General features: G+C 42.9%; 1 protein-coding gene across 1 annotated transcript in view; it reads left to right on the forward strand.

Moving 5' to 3' along the window:
* Positions 1 to 16518, forward strand: part of LOC145407248 (uncharacterized) — a 31394-nt gene extending 14876 nt beyond the window's left edge. Inside the window, exons 15-26 of the mRNA XM_080278281.1 lie at positions 110 to 236; positions 1030 to 1175; positions 2803 to 2978; positions 3235 to 3399; positions 4738 to 4851; positions 6153 to 6297; positions 7049 to 7204; positions 8448 to 8593; positions 10256 to 10429; positions 11210 to 11420; positions 12669 to 13844; positions 16298 to 16518. Of these exons, the coding sequence (XP_080134407.1) occupies positions 110 to 236; positions 1030 to 1175; positions 2803 to 2978; positions 3235 to 3399; positions 4738 to 4851; positions 6153 to 6297; positions 7049 to 7204; positions 8448 to 8593; positions 10256 to 10429; positions 11210 to 11420; positions 12669 to 13844; positions 16298 to 16518 (2957 nt within the window). The remainder of the gene's footprint in view (positions 1 to 109; positions 237 to 1029; positions 1176 to 2802; positions 2979 to 3234; positions 3400 to 4737; positions 4852 to 6152; positions 6298 to 7048; positions 7205 to 8447; positions 8594 to 10255; positions 10430 to 11209; positions 11421 to 12668; positions 13845 to 16297) is intronic.
* Positions 16519 to 17264: the final 746 nt, after the last annotated feature.

Raw genomic sequence — 17264 nt, forward strand, 5'->3', positions numbered from 1 at the left:
ACCGATCCTTCACACTCCCACGATTGCCATACTGTTTCCCATGTAATAATGATTACAATGATGATGCTGATTATAATGGCGATAATGAATACTCCTTTCCGCTCTCCAGATGGCCCCGAGCACCTTCAATCAGCAGAGAGGGTGACGGTGGGTGAGGGGGGCGCGGCCACTATAGAATGCACCGCCCATGGTAACCCCACACCCCACCTCACCTGGGCCAAGGATGGTCATAATAGGTGAGTCATTTGTGACCTACTAATCCTACCAGGTTATGTAATGGCCCATCAGGAACTCACGAAGTTTATTAATTAACTTCATCACGAGGTTAAGTTGCTCCATCAGGTAACAGTAACACTGACTTAGACAGAGATTTATAAGTAATTAAAAAAAAAAAAAAGCCTAGAGCTGTTCTTCAACCTACCCTTCCTCGCCCTCACAGTAGCTTCACTTCTTACAAAAAAAAGAAGAAAAAAAAAAAATCCCCAGCTTTCCAGTCTGCAGTGTTTCTGAACTTAAAACCGAGTGCAGCGTAGTGCGGACGAAAAATTTCACAGGAAGATAACTCATTCTCACTGGGTAAAGTTACTCATACCTTTCATCTGTGGGAGGTAAGTCAACCAGCAGAGGATGAGACTGGCAAATGATGAGAGCGCGGTGTAATTCTGCAGGCGGACAGAATTTAAAGTGCTTCCTGCTTCCATTATTCACTAACCCTTTTATCCATTACACACACACACACACACACACACACACACACACACACACACACACACACACACACACACACACACACACACACACACACACATACACACACACTAACAGAGTATACGAGTAGTCTACTAGTCTGAAGTACGAGTATAGTATAACAAGCTTGCGACAGTAATGATAACATATCCTATCCAGCCCATGAATAATAAGGTAAGTACTATTGTGTTTGAATGATAATAGTAACGGATCCTTTCGCCCCAAAAACAACAATAGAAAGACGATAAGGATGATGCTTATGACGATGATATTTGTCCACAGCACGACGGAGACGCTTAGCTCCGGGCTGGGTGTGGCTCGTCTGGTGATTGACGCTGCCACGCCCTCCCACACCGGCCAGTACCTCTGCCATGCCTCAAACTCCGTCGCATCCCTGCCTCCAGCCTCAACCAAGCTTATCGTCACGCGTAAGCAAATATTTCAGTTATCTCAGCCTTTTGTATTATATTTTTGTCCTTCTCAGATCAGCCACTACCTTTGCCACTCCTCAGACTCCGTCGCCTCCCTGTGTCCAGCCTCATCCAAACTCACTGTGCACGCTTTAGTTTGTAATGGTAGGTACAGGCAACTTATTAGTGATTTTCAGTTGCATTCTTAACGCCTTCAGTACGATGACGTCTTCTGTATTTTTTTTCTTGCCCCATCTCTGCCTCTTGCCTGAACCAAGCTCATCGTCACGAGTAAGTTTGTCATACTATTCTCAGCGATATTCCTGAGTCCTGCAACATATTTACTTTATACCTGCCGCCGCCACCAGACGTACTCTTATCCCACCAGTACCATGATGTTTATGTTTCATTTTTGCCACCACCAGACGATATTAGACTGTTTAGGAGAGACCTATCATACTGAAGGGGTTAAATATAGCATCCTGGTGAACAGTAAGGCCTATACCCACATACACTTCCCAGACAAAGATAGCCCCTTGCTGCATCCACATACTATCACACCGCCATACACTATCCATCACATTACACTCGTCCTTAACGTCGTGTGCAGTAACGGTATTTTGTGTAGCTTAAGGTTTAGTGAATGATTCAGTGAACAGGTGTCATTCGGGACACACACTAGTCCAGCATAGACACTGAATATGATTTGCCTGTTATTCAGACAAAATTTGGAAGGTACGTTCTGATTCCCATTCTGTACAGTACATCGTGCATCATTGGCTTCTCTGCTTTTACCTAACTTTTTCTTATGTATCATACATTTCATGCATATGCTTCAATAATTACTATATCAGGTGACACTCTCATCTGTATAGACTACAGAGGACCTCTGGTATTGTACTTTACACATCTGCTATTTCTTCCACTCATCTTTCATTCATAATTATCATTAATATCCATAGAATATGTAATAAAATCTTGATCTATCCTGTATCAGTACTCGCTCTCTTACTATTTCGGTTATGAATACAGTGATGGCGGTGATGATTAAGAACCATTTCCCTACAACAGACGTACTTCGTAGTTTTACTCATACATATGATGGTGATGATGATGATAATGATGGCTTTGTAAACTAGGACAAACCTTGCAGGCATGAGGTCAATTAAATTACTTATGAATGGTTGAGAAGTATGGTAGGATAATGATGATGATGATGAAAACCTTCCCACCTAAGGATGGGGGGAGGTACAGTAGGATGCAAAAACAAGGAAAGAGAAAGTTAGAAAACAGGGGAAACTCAACGGCATGCCTAGTTAAACGGGCCACACAATCATTCATATATTATTTAAGCCCCGGAATCGTGACTACGCCTCAAACCTTAACCATTTCCACAATTTAATTTTTTTTTCCACATAGATACACTTCACATACAGCTTCTAGATCGAGTCAATCCGTGGATTAAAAAAAAAAAAAAAAAAAAAAGGCCAGACTCATGTCATGTGTTCTCCGTATAAAATTCATCCTACCAACTCGATCCCCTGTCAGTTCCCTAGCATTATTAACGTCCATATAACACTCTTTCTTACAAACTTACCATATCTATTATGTCTACTATCTGCGTTTTTCAAATACTCTCACTTAGAGCCACCCCGCATGGCCAGTGATGCCGCGGGCGCCAATGGGTCATGGGCGGGTCTGGGCGGCAGTGGTCGTCTGGTGTGCCGTGTGAGGGCAGCACCAGCACCAACCTTCACATGGACAACACCAGCAGGTCTCACGCTACAGTCAGGACCAAAGTATACCGTTCATCGTCCACAGGTATGGTTGGTGGGCACAGTTCCTCCATGACTATGACACCGAATAATTTAGGGAATACTGTAATTACATATCTGTGTCTGTCTATCTGTACGTAGCTACGTCTCTCTAATATGTTTATCTGGTATTAACTAATTTATATTCCTATTCCGTTTGAGAGCTACAGAACATAATATATGCATTATTTCAGTGTCAGTCATTTACTATACTTAATCGTGCCAGCCAGTGTTATTTTAATTCAGTTTCTGTTTCCTGTCAGCTTGTGGATGGTCTTGTGCTGTGGGCGTCAGTGGTAGAAGTGGGCAATGTTGAGGAGGCAGACTACACTCAGTACACCTGCACCGCCCACAACCCACTCGGCCACCACACTGCCACACTCACACTCAACCCACCATCACGACCACACCAGCCCACAAACTTTACGGTGTGTGCACGGACACCCAGTGATGCAGACTTTAGCTTTATAATCTATTGTTCTATCTTTATGCTTGTAAAACAGAACATGGATCGCTTGGTGGTCTGTTGGTCTAAATCTCCAAAGTGAATTCAGGTCTATCAGCTGTATCATACTGAATTTATAATAGATCACTGGAGGGGAGAAGGCACGTCACCTACCCTTAGTAGTTATGGCCAAAGAGAGCCTACCCCCAGGCCTTACATCTCCTAACGGGTAGTATGGGGCTGGATGTTGCCATTTACCATACTGTTTTTACTCTTACGTGGCCCAGTTTTTCTTCCTTTGCAGCTTATTTCACGTAGCACAGTGGTAGAACTGCAACTCTACAAATACACATTTTCGTGGCTAGCATCATATTCTAGTATTAATCTATTGCTACAGCTCAGAATTCAAGATGGAGAGATGACAAATTTAGGCCAAGTTGGATTAAAAGGGGTATAGTAATTTTTACAGCAAAGATGGTTTCAGTTAATGAAATAAGCTCGCAAAATACAGTAACTCAGAGTATAGTTATGGATTCATTCATATTCTAATTCGCTTACTACCTGCTGGAATTAGGAAATGTACTGCGAGAAAAAAAAAAGGGGGGGGGAGGTTAACAGCTGACAAAGCACTACAGTCACCTATTGGGTAGAAAATATCCTCAGACTGACAGCATTCAAAGAAGGTGCAACTCTGTCACATTTATCTCCACACACTTCATAATATCCATCCATTTCTGTCCTGCATTTTAACTTCCATACCCCACTCTCCCACATAGTTAGTTACCGAATCATACTACCTACGTCTATCCATCGTCACTTCTGCTTCTTTATCTTTCACTCTTCGCTTTCTCATACATTCATTCACCATATCAGACCATCATTCTTCCTACCCAGATTATTTTGCTTTAGCTCGCTACCATCAGAAGTCATTACAAATATGGGATTAATGGGGATTTTTTATTTTTACCGTTTCGACTGAAGTCCTTAGCTAGGTCAAATAATTTGATGGTAGCAAGAATAAATTAACCCTTTCAGTCCGATTACGTACTGTATTTTCCATTTCATCCTTGCTACTTCCATACGACTTAATTTAGTAGTGGAGATATTTATGAATGCTACATAGCTGACCTCGTCAGTTGGAAAAGTCTGTTTCAAACTAAATAAAATCGACCGAGGAAAAAGAAGAAAAGCGGAAAGATATTTAATCGGATTCATGGAGTTCATAAAAAAAATAATCATAAAAACAGTGAAGATTCTAATGCTCTAAACACACACAGACATATTTAACCGATGTCGCTCGTAATGTCCGTCTCTCCAACAGGCAACCAACGTGACCTCCTCCTCAGTGACGCTAACCTGGACTCCAAGCTTCTCCGGGGGCCTACCAAGGGGCTACTCTCTCAGGTACCGCACTGCAACAGCCCTCACCCCACAGGTAAATGAGGGAGGACTACTTGTTAGGGTAAGGCAAAGCTAGTGCAGGTTAGGGAAGAAATAGTTAGGTGGAGTTGTTGTCAGGGTGATGCCCATTAGGTTGGGGGGAAGTATTTTATGTTAGATGACTTCAAGGTCAATTCTGTGATGATACGGAGAACAAAATCAGGTTTACTGACATCAGATAAATTACGCGACTTTAGGGGGAATTAAGATATGTGATATCAGGTACGACTAAGGTAGCTGATGTCAGGTAGGACTAAGGAGGAGTCAGGGAGAACGTTAGATGATGTTAGGAAAAACGAGTAAGCATCAGATAAAGTTGCGTAATATTAAGGCTGGACTACTGTATATCGGTTCAAGTTAGATGATGTCAGGATTAGGTGATGTAAAGGCTGAGTAGTATCAGATCATGTTAGGTGATGTCAAAATAGAAAAGAGAAAGTTAGGGGACATACGATAGACATAGTTAGATTCGGTGATGTCATGCTAGATCTGGTTAAGCTTGGTGACATTATATTGGATTAGGTGATGCTGGGGAAGAAAAGAAGGAATAGCAGTAGACAATATGCTTCACAGGTCTTACTTACCCCTGACTGACGAGTGAATGAGGGAGTGTGGCCGATTTCCAATATCCATTTTAATGATAGTTTTTTTATCCTGTTTCTGCATTTTTTTTTTTTTATTTCTGGATCCTACACTCCCCATTCGCCATAGTGGGAGGTAGAATGATGAAGGATGTAATGGGAAATATATAGTGTTTTTACGGTGATGATTATACCGATGAGATGTGGGGTTAAGTAAAATGATGATGATGAAGAAGAAGACGAGGAATAGATTTAAATCTTATTAGGATGATTATGATAATACTTCTTTGTGTGTGTGTGTGTGTGTGTGTGTGTGTGTGTGTGTGTGTGTGTGTGTGTGTGTGTATGTGTGTGTTTTATGCTAGGAAGAAGGAACCAAAGGCCAAGAGCCCGCAATAACTGCTCCTTCCAAGAGAAAAACAAAATACAAGAGAGAGCCAAATTCAAGATCCGTTCATTTCGAGATGCCTGGACACACTGCGTTTGAAAGACTGGAGATTCATAGGAAGCAGGAAATACAGACAGAGGGAGACAGTTCCAGAGTTGACCTGTTGCATAAATGAAGGACTGGGAGTAACGGTTAACTATATTTTCCTGTTACTGAATGCCATCTCCCTAGGATATAACAGTGGGAATATAATAAAGATGTTGATAATGATAATGGAAAGAGTAATGATGATGATGATGATGACGATGATATTCTTGATGCCTCCAGGTTGTTGAGATCAGTGGGGGCAACACGGCAGGCACTACCCTAAGCGGCCTTCTACCCTCCACCCAGTACGTGTTCTCCATTCAAGCCACCAACACACAGGGCACCTCACCTTGGATTACACCGCCACTACTCATTACCACCAAAGGTTAGTTTACTACTGTACTCTGGTTCACACATCCGTTACTGTATACTACGGCACGGTGCACTATACCATCCTATACTATACATTACCACACTCCACTCCACTACACTATACTACGCTATACCAGACCACACTAAGCTACAACACTTCACTACATCATACCTCTCTCTTCAGATATCACATCACACCACACCATAGCACATTCCTCACACACCAGACAAAACCACACCACACTCCCATACATATCATGCTATATCACATTTCTCCGTACATCAGTAGTGTAAGCAGTATTAAAAGTACTGTACGAAACTTAACTGAAATGAATGTAAAATTAACAAAATTGATATCAAATTAAGTTTTTTTTTTTTACTTGAATTAATGGATAAAACAGTTGGCGGCAACATGTATTCACTACCGTTTTTACTAGACCTCCCCCCCCCCCGAACCAAAAGCAACACCTGTGGACTCACTGAGTGTATCCTGGGACATCGGACCTTCATTATATGTCACCATTGTGCTTATGAGGCTTTTGCCTCGTGATACAGCTTCTATTATGGCGCAGTGATTTTATTTTTTATTCTTTTTCAACCGGCATGCATATCGCAGGCGTGAGTATGCAGTTTCCATGTTTGCTATGAATGCACAGGAAGAAAGTGCACATTTACTTATTATTAAACTCTTGCTGCTACTAGACCGTTACTTATTTTTTTCTGTCACCAGACGATTGTATTCACTTGTGCATTTCTCCCGCCAGACCCAGCCAGCATCAGCAACGGTACTAGTGGCAACAGATGGCGCCTTCCCCGTCTTATCCTTCTGATCATGAGCGTCACAGGCCTGGCTCTGCTCTGCCTCAACATCGTCATCATCGCTTGCTTCGTACGCCGCCGCACCATGGCCAGGCAGACAGGTAAATCACAGAGTCAGGTAGGTAGGTTGATAGGTTGGTTGATTGGCAGGTTGGTAAGTAGTCTGTAGGTAGGTAAGGCAGAGATAGAAAAGTTGGTTGGTAAGATGGCTGGCAGATTGGTATGTAGGTAGGTGTAGCCCATTGGTAGGTAGGCTGGTAAGCAGGTTTCTTAGTAGGTAAACACACAGGTACGAGGAACTGTTAGTATCAGACATATTCATCCTGAGACTGTGAAGGGGAAGGCAAACCCTAGAATTTTTATATAATTTTTGAGGTACATGATGGACAGTACAAGTCTGACCTTTCTACCTCGTTAGTAAGTCGTATACAGTCTAACCATTTCCTCTCCTCACAGGTGTCATAAATTAGAGGTTGTTTTAAATTAGAGGCTGTCTGTTATAAATTAGAGGTTGTCATAAATTAGAGACTGTCTGCCATAAATTAGAGGCTTGTCTACAAATTGGTGTATTCAGTTTTAATGATACAGCCGTAAGAATGAAATAATACGATACCCCCTCCCCCCATTATGCTGCATTATTTTGGAAGCAGTCATGTACAGCTGTGGTCATTAATTCCTTTACACCTCCAGGACTTAAAACAAATTAAGGGAAAATCTGTCCTACTTGGTTAATGATACATAAGTTAGCATAAGCTCATTACGCTCTGACACGGTATAAATGAATTTTTGACAAACTCTCTGAACCTCATCTGATACAGGAAGGAGGAAAGAGGAAGGACCGTAAGATATCTGGGGCTTCGTTTCTCCTCTGCTTCATGTCCTTAAAGTCAGTGGTGGTTGGTATATTAACGATGGGATGGCGTCGAGAATTTCTAAGGCCTGAATGATAAGTTATTGAATCCAAAGTTCTTCCAACTGGGCACTTTATTGATAATTAAATTTCATTTTCCCTATTTCTGGGTGGTACCCACTACATGTACTGGAGGGATGGTAGGTATGGATGATGAAAATAAGAAAGAAGATAATGGTGCCACAAAAAAAAAAAAAAAAATCTTTTTCCGTATTCATAATCTTTCTTCGGCTTAAGTTCCACATAAGGTCGTTTGTCGTACTTTTGCCTTAACTCTCACAACAACCAGACACTACTCAATTGAGATAGAGTGTATAGCAATGTGAAAAATGTGACAAAAATGATACAGGAATGATAATTGTACAACTGCTCTGGAAATTCTTTTCGTCATAAAATCTGTCTAATATCAGTTATGAGTATGACTACTTTCCCAGGGTCATGCTCCGGCAGCAAGTCGGGTGGTGAAGGTGGCAGTGGTCACCTGTTCACCTCTCCCTCACTCCATCACCGCCACAACCGGCGACCAAGCTGTTCCCAGGACGAGACTCTTTTCTCCCTCACCTCCACCACCACCACAAAGGTACGTGTTGTTCTCATTTCATTCTCCACGGTAACAACTGCGATATTTGATCCCTTGACACATCTGGGTTTCTGAATTAATGAAGAGATTCAGACTATCAGGCTCCCCAAAATTTTACTACCTAATTTACAAGATTTCATTAGTTTTTGACATGGTTGGGAGACTGTAAAGAAACTATTCATCGTAGATGCGCTGTAGAGGCCAGCTGTAAGGAGACAGGTGATGCTGTGAGGCTAAGGTCTTCCACTGACCTGCACCATAACCAAACACTAAATACTCTGCATACTCACCACAGGCACAAAGCCTGCATTTCGTCAAGGGAGGACAAGGAACGATGATAGGGAAGGAGGAAAGGAAATAATGTGAACTGAAGTCACTAGTATTTCATGATTCAGTTTAGATTCCCCAAGTTGGAGCATTTGACCCCCGCCTCCTTTCCTTCGGGTATACCCATGCGGTGGTGTGGAGTGTTTGTTAGTGGAGCTGGGGATGAATAAAAATATAGTTCACGTACCTTCTTTGTCGCAGTCTGTGTGTCTGTACTCCGTATTAACGGAAAAGGCCGTGAAGCCTAACTGTCCAGGCAGTGAAGGATAGATAGATAGAAATAAAGAGGTAGACTCAGTTCTTACATCTGTCAGCCCGACAAAATCTTCCACATGAGTATCCCTTAATTTTTAACAATATCCAACTTAATCCAGCATCATCTTTAAAAATACTTGGGATTTCATTCTTTCGGGATTTAACTTAGAAAGATCATATTACCTGTCTTGTAAAATCTGCTTCCAAGAGATTAGGTGTGCTAAGAGGACTCCGTGTCTTCTTTACCCGTGCACAGGTTTTGACTTTATATACGGGCTTTATTCGCCCTTGTGTAGAGTACAACTGTCACTTGTGGGGAGGCTTCCCACATACAGCTCTTCTTAACAAGATGGAGTCAAAGGCCTCTCATCTCATTAACTCTCCTCCTCTTACTGGCTCCCTTGAACTTCTGTCTATTCACTGTCCTGTTGCATCTTTATCTCTTTTCTATCGCTACTTCGATGGCCACTGCTCCTCTGAACTGTTTGCTCGCATCCCTCCACTACTACGGCGCGGAGGGCGCCTAGCACCTGTCTGACAACAACCTCTCATCCTTTTTCTGCCCTAATATCTAACGCAAGAGTTAACCGTTACTCGCAGTCCTTCGTGTATGCAACAGGTCAGCTCTGGAACTGTCTCCTTCTGTCTGTATTTCCTACTGTCTATGATTTCCAGTCTTTCAAAAGCAGTTTGCCAAAACATCTCGAAATGAAAGGATCTTTAATTTGGCTCTCTTGCTTTTGTTTTTTTCTTGGTGGGAACAGTTTGTGGGCTCCGGGCCTTTGGTTCCTTCTTCTTTTCATTAAAAAAAAAAAGATTATTTCATCTTTCCAGGATGAGGCAGACAGCAGGGATGAGGACGAAGATATCAGCCCCAAGTCTCAGTCTGGCGAGAGGAGACTAGCGAATGGAACCGTTGCATCCTTCAAGAACGGGGACGTGAAGAATGATAGAGAGCGGCGAGAGAGAAACAGGGAGAGGGAGAAAGAGAGGGAGAGAGAAAAGGAGAGAAATGGAGTTATGTCAAGCCCTTCTCGCCGCTCCAATCAAATCTCTTCGTTCTCTCCACCTCCATCGAAGCCACCCGGTAACCCTGAAGTGTGCTCCCTCACCTCCAGCACCTATGATCGTCTCCCCGGCGCGCCACACCAGCCGCCAACCCCAGCCCTACACACCCAGGACCAGCAAACCTCTGCCACCAACTCCCACGAGCCACTCCACGCCGCATCCCTCAACGCACAGCAAGAGGATCAGGTACCATATATACATACCTTCCTTGAGATTAACCCCTTCTTCGATATGATCGCGTCATTTTTTTCCTCGCTGTCTGTCTGTCTGTCTGTCCGTCTATCTGTCTGTCTGTCTGTCTGTCTGTCTCTCTCTCTCTTTCTCTCTCTCTCTCTCTCTCTCTCGATGATTTTATATAGCTAGGAGAATCTTTTCGAACTGGAAGGGTCAGATATAGTTCTCATTATCCGTTTTACTCTTAGAGGATCTTTACAACTTTAATAAATTCATAGTATAAATGACGTCCTCGGATTGAAGGAATTAAGTTATCTATAGGACTGTTTGTTTATAATTATGTCGTCATTCATGCAACCACGAAAATTAAGGTAAAAAATACTAAAAACAAAAATTTTTAAAAATAATGTTCAACTGCTGTGGAAGTTTGCTTATCCTGCACCCGGTAACATCTTTTTGAAATCTTAGTCTTGGTACTTCCATACAATTATATTAAGCTTGGGATACGTCTGTCATGTAGTACTGAAGTTGCTGAACACTATCTAACCCCTCCAGGTTAGAAAATCTCAGTCTGAATGCAATCACTTGATGTGGGCAAGAATAAAATACAGAAGACGTTATAGTATCAAAGGGGTTAAGGTGGATTTCCCTTGTATCCAGTAGTACTAGTATATTCCCTTTCCTGTAAACAGTAATGCTAATTTGGTTTCTTTTCTATACATGGTAGTATTAATGTGGAATCTCTCCTGTTCACGGTAATATTAAGGTTCTTTGTAAACTTTTCCTCTACAGATCTCCCTGGCCTCATATCACTCAAGCCATTCTCGCACCACGTCACAAGGGTACACGCGACCTCCACCCCCTCCTGGATGTCCCTACTACCCCCAGAAACAGCCAGAGGGGGTCCGCGGCCCCACATACACCAGCCTGGACCCCAACAACTTGTATAGCCTCAGTGCAGAGTACTATCAGGCCCGGTGTGGCCAGTCGCCGTACTCCGGAGGTCAGTGCCTCTACTCAAGTTTCACTTTCCTTGTCCCTGGATGCACGCATTTTTTTTGCAGAAAGATGTCATAATATACTGTATAGACATTCTTAAAGATATGGCCTTATCAACCTCAGTTAAAGGAGCTTCATATAAACTAAATCAAATCATCTGGCAGCAGCCAAGGTTAATAGAAACAACATATCCCACAGGTTCCACTTATTTTTGACAGTCATTTTTGAAACCCATATAATCCTGGATCGTTTCTAAACTTCTCTGTTTAGCAACTGAATATGCAAAGTAGAGTGACATACAAGTTAATCACATCTAAGTTATCTAATGCTTATAACGTCCATGAATGACTCTCAGATACTCGATGCTTGATTACAACTTCAACTGCTCATATTCAACACTACAGCTCAAAAGACGGTATCCTTAAAACTGAGACTGGGATGGCATAGGCAAGCTACATTACACACTGGCGCACCATTCACTGTCACGCCACACACTGATACACCACACCATTTGCTGCTGCGCATCTTACTGCCATACCACATATACCTTCTTCACACTGCCACATTTCACACACGTGCACTTGACACTGCCATGCCACGCACACTACTACACCACACATTGCCACACCATATATTGTCACACCACGCACTGCCATACCACGTACTATCACACACGCCTCACACTCGCATGCCATTCGCTGCCACTCCTCACACGAATTATCCCACTAATTACATCACACATTGCCACTACACACACACACACACACACACACACACACACACACACACACACACACACACACACACACACACACACACACACACAAGTTATACAACAAAATCGAGAAACTGAAAAAACTCGTGTGGAAATTGTCAGCATGAGGAAAAGACAGATTTAAAGCAGGGGGTAGAAAACCGGTAGTGCTTATGTGGAGGTCATAGGTAGTGCGAAAAGCAGACTGAGGAGGTTTAATAGGGGAGATAACATACTAACAAGATTGGTATGTTGGAATTAATAGGCAGAGGGGAAGAATAAGTATAAATGTAGAGGTTGTAAGCAGAGGAAAAGAGACTAAGATTGATGTTGGTGTGGATGATACAGGTTGGAAGAAGGTGACTGAGAAAACCAATGTGGTAGTCATTATGTAAGGGGAAAACATACTATGAATACTGATGTGGAGGCCATGGACAGCAAAAAAGTGTGATTACCGAAATGTTATCTAAATTGCTTCCCTTATTGTTTCCTCTGTAGGTCCCCCTCTTGGGTATGCCACGCTGGGTCCTCGAAGTCGCCGTATAGCTGTGCCCTCACCTCACTCCAATTCTGCCTCCGCCCTGCACCGCCCAGCCCCTCCCCCTCGCCTTGTCTGCCCACCTGATTGTTGCTTCAACGAGTGCGCCTCCTACCACAACTATCACCACCAGCGCAGGAGCAGCTTCCACGGAACACTTCGCAGGGACCAAAGTCACTGCGATGTTGCCACGAACTACAACGCAGATAACAATGTGGGGCATCAGTTGGAGAGAGGCAGGACGCAGGTACAAGAGGGTGATACAAGGGGGTACAACAGGGGACAATGGGAGGGATCGAATGGGTACAGCAGTGGTACGTTGCCTCGGAGTTATGGTAGATCACAGCATGTACCGGATAGAAGCCCAGGCCCCAGTTATGGTAAAACCCAGGGTGATGGTAACGCAACCTCAATTCACAGCAGAACACAGCCGAACACATCGTCAAACTGTAACAGAGCACCACAGGAAAATCCATCCTCGAACTACAATAGAACACCGCAGGAGAGCGTATCACTGAATTACAACAGGACGCCACAGAACCCATCATCAAATTTTAACAGAGCATCACAAGAGAGCACGTCAGTAAACTATAACAGAGTGCCACAGGAGAGCACACCAGCAAACTATAACAGAGCACCACAAGGGAGCACATCAGTGAACTACAGCAGAAGACATCAGGAGAATACACCATTGGATTATAACAGAACATCGCAAGAAAACTCACTGTCGAACTACAACAGGACACCACAAGAGAATAAAGCAATGAACTATAATCGAGCACCTCAGAATAGCACAGCACCAGGATACAACAGAGCACAGCAAGAACACACAACAACAGGTTACAACAGAGCAGAGCAAGAAAATACAACAACGGGTTATAACAGAGGACGGCAGGAATTAAGCACAGCAACATCACCCCCTTCAAATCACAGCAAAACTCAGCCGGACCACAGCAAAGGGCGTGTCAGCAATAACAGCAGTGACCCTCTTCCACTCCCACCAATCACCACCACAGCCACAACCACCACCACACCTACCACAGCCCCACGACTCAAGTTTCCACACGACTATGTTAGGAAGGGGTCCACTAGGAGAGCGAGAGAGGAGAGGAATAAGAAGAATGGAGAAGAGGAGAGTAACTGAGAGAGAGAGAGAGAGAGAGAGAGAGAGAGAGAGAGAGAGAGAGAGAGAGAGAGAGAGAGAGAGAGAGAGAGAGAGAGAGAGAGAGAGAGAGAGAGAGAGAGAGAGAGAGAGAGAGAGATTAACAAATGAATAAAGTAGCATCCTTCTACATCCCAGACTCGTCCAGGCTCAACAAACTCTCATTAAGTCAAGTAGGCTACAGACACGCCCGGCAGCAGTGGGCGCACGATACATGACCAAACTCTTTTCACACTAACTTGTCCTTAAATTCCCATCTTTCTATATTCAGTGCTGAGTTGTAACAATAGATTTACACTTGAATATAAGGATAGTCATGATGAGATGACATGGAAATGATGCAAAGCCGTCGTTTTGTCTTTTTCTGCCTTGGAGTTACGTGAAATACCTTGCAAACGGACGTAAATCTGTGTCAAGTTAAGGTGAAAGAAGTATAGTATAAAAACGTCTTCATGGGGAGAAGCTTTGTATCGGGGATGTAGCTGGAATTATAAGGGGGGAAGGGGAGGTATGTGATAAATGCATCCTCTGCCTCGATGAGGAAAGGGGATAGAGGTGACGGCAGTATAGAAGTACCATAATTCTGTAGGGAATACTCGTACTTGAGGGAGATCTTTGAATGCCTGTCAACATTTCAAACTGGTGTATCAAAACCGTATAATTTATAATACGTTGTATCCCTTCATAAACTCCTACTTGTATACAGTACTACCTGTGAATCCACATCCCGTACCCTATTGTGCTTTACATAATTTATTTAACACGTGACTAAATGCTCATAAACAGAAAACTGATCCCCCAAAATGTCAAACGTGCAAGAGTAAAATGCAAAATCTGGTTATTTTGATATATCTTGACACACTGCTTTAGAAAGACTTCATGTAGAAGACAGAAAGAAAGAAGGACTGAGGAGCCTTCATGGAAGAAGTGACCAAAGACTAGAAGCCCGCATGATTGTTCCCTCCAAGGGGGAAAAAAAAAAAGGATAATAGAGAGCCACATTCAAGATCCGTTCATTTCGAAATGCCTGGACACACTGCGTTTAAAAGGCTGGAGGTTATAGGCAGTAGGAAATACAAACGGAGGAAGATAGTTTCAGAGTTCACCTGTTGCACACATGAAGGACTGGGGTAACGGTTAACTCTTGCATTAAAGGTGGACAGAAAAGAGAAGAAAGTTTGCTGCTAGATGGGTGCTACGTGGCGGTCGTAGTGGTGGCGGGATGCAAGCAGACAGTTCAGAGGAGCAGTGACAAAATATCGGGCAACTCTGTGTATCAGAGTTGACCTGAACAAATTCGCCTGGTATTAGCCAAGCCTACCTTTATACCCAAGTATGGCCGCAATAATAATCAGTCTCGTAATTCAAACCTGAATGAAATACTTATAGACAGGCTATTTCTAAGGTCATAACAACGAAAGGATTATATAAGGATTACCTAGATTTATACTTTATATTCTTAACTTTAGTAATATTTATGTATGTTTATGTAAGGTTTTGTACATATGTGGAGGGTTCTTCAATCATGTGCTATAACGCCACCATGGGCGTAGGCTGGATATATACCCTTAATATTTTGAACTACAATAACATCCTGGGGTCCCTACACCTTGATAGTGGTAATATGGGACTGCTACCACGTTACCTTAGATTTTACGACAGTAATGATACAGTGATGAAGTATGTAAATAGGCTATTCTACCGTACTGTATGTTCATCAACTAAGTGTAGTGTTATCTTCAGTAACATGACCATCAGGAGCTTACTTGGAAAAACTTCAACACTACTGTATAGTTAGGATCACAATGTAGGTTACTTTAATTTTTTTTTATGAAGTAGACATTATCTAACCGTACCGGTATTTTTACTGTGCATAAACACATCTTTTCTTGCACGCCGATCTCTGAGTCCGAAGTTACTATTGTCGGCTTGTTTTCATTTGATAAAGATCCGTATGCCTAACCCCTTACAGTTCAGTTGATGGCCAAGTGTAGTCAATGACGACTGGAGGGTTGATTTGACTGGTAGCCAGGTAGCTAAGGAGACTCATTCCTGCTTCAATACAAAGGCTAACTGAATTTCGTGTAGCCACGACTTAGTATTCAGGTTGTGAGAGCAGTCCACTTCCATCAGATAACAAGACAAAAGACACATTTGATAGCGACCCCTGCAGTATTGTAAGGGAAAAGAAATGATTATTTTCGGTGTCGGAGGGGTGAACTTCAGGCGTCCCACCTTCTGTAAACTCTGGTCCGAATGAAGGTCTAATGTGCAAAATTTCGTGTGCTTACTAAACACCATGGTGGTGTCCCCCTAGGACAGTCCTTCCCCCGTCGGAGTGGCTATCGGGGGTCCCATCCTGCCTAAAACGCTGCCGGGGTGAACGTTTACCATTATGTAAAGTTTCACGTTCCTACTGTACTGTAGGTTTGGCCAGGACCTCCAGGGGCTGCCCCGCTCATGGGGGTGCGGCCTCTGGGGGTCTTCTGCTTAAAACGGACCCCACAAAAGATGTACCATTGAGCAGAATTTCAAGTTTTGTAAATAATTATGACATTAAGCCCCTTGGGGCCGCCTTCCAGTTCATGAGGGGTTGTCATCAGAGGTCCCGCCTTGCCTTAAGTGTGGCTATGGTAAACGCTTACTAGTAGGTAGAGTTTCGTATTCCTGGGTTAAAAACTATGTCCCTGCTTAATGGCTTTGCTAGGACCTCCGGGAACCACCCCCTCCTCCGTGAGGAGCGACCCTCATTGATTCTACACTTCCCAAAACGTGACCGGGGTGAACATTTATCAGTATGCAAATTTCATGTTCTTTGGTCAGAAACCTTGGCCGTGCATAACAACTTTGGCCTAGATCACCAGGGACCCCCTGTTGGGGCACTCATCGGGTATCCGACCATGCTTATAACATGGGGTGAGTGAAACTCCACCACACTGAAAAAATTTGTGTTCCTTGTTTAAAAAAAAAAAAAAAAAAAAAAAACTGTGCTTAACGGTTTTTGGGCGGTGTCTCCTACGGCTTAGTAAGTTGTAACTCAGCGACTGAGAGAGCAAGCGACACAGGAACAAGCACAATAGCCAATTTGGCCGCCCCTGTGGGTGCGGCAAAAGCAAATCGGCTATAGCATTTTTGTACATTTACGTAGACTTTTTTTTTTTTTTTTTTGAGACTGACGGTGATGTTAACTCGCCATCAATGCTGCAGTGTATACTGTGGCGTAGTTCATAATATATATATATATATATATATATATATATATATATATATATATATATATATATATATATATATATATATACAATTGTGTTATTCGTAAACTCTTAGAGGGGTGTGCTGTGATGTCTTTCTAACTGCTCCTTTTTAAGATTCTTAGACTGCATAGTGACTATAG

The sequence above is a fragment of the Coenobita brevimanus genome, chromosome 72 (genome assembly GCF_032717465.1).
Source record: "Coenobita brevimanus isolate Jiangsu-jjx chromosome 72, ASM3271746v2, whole genome shotgun sequence".
NCBI classification, from domain to species: Eukaryota; Metazoa; Arthropoda; class Malacostraca; order Decapoda; family Coenobitidae; genus Coenobita; species Coenobita brevimanus.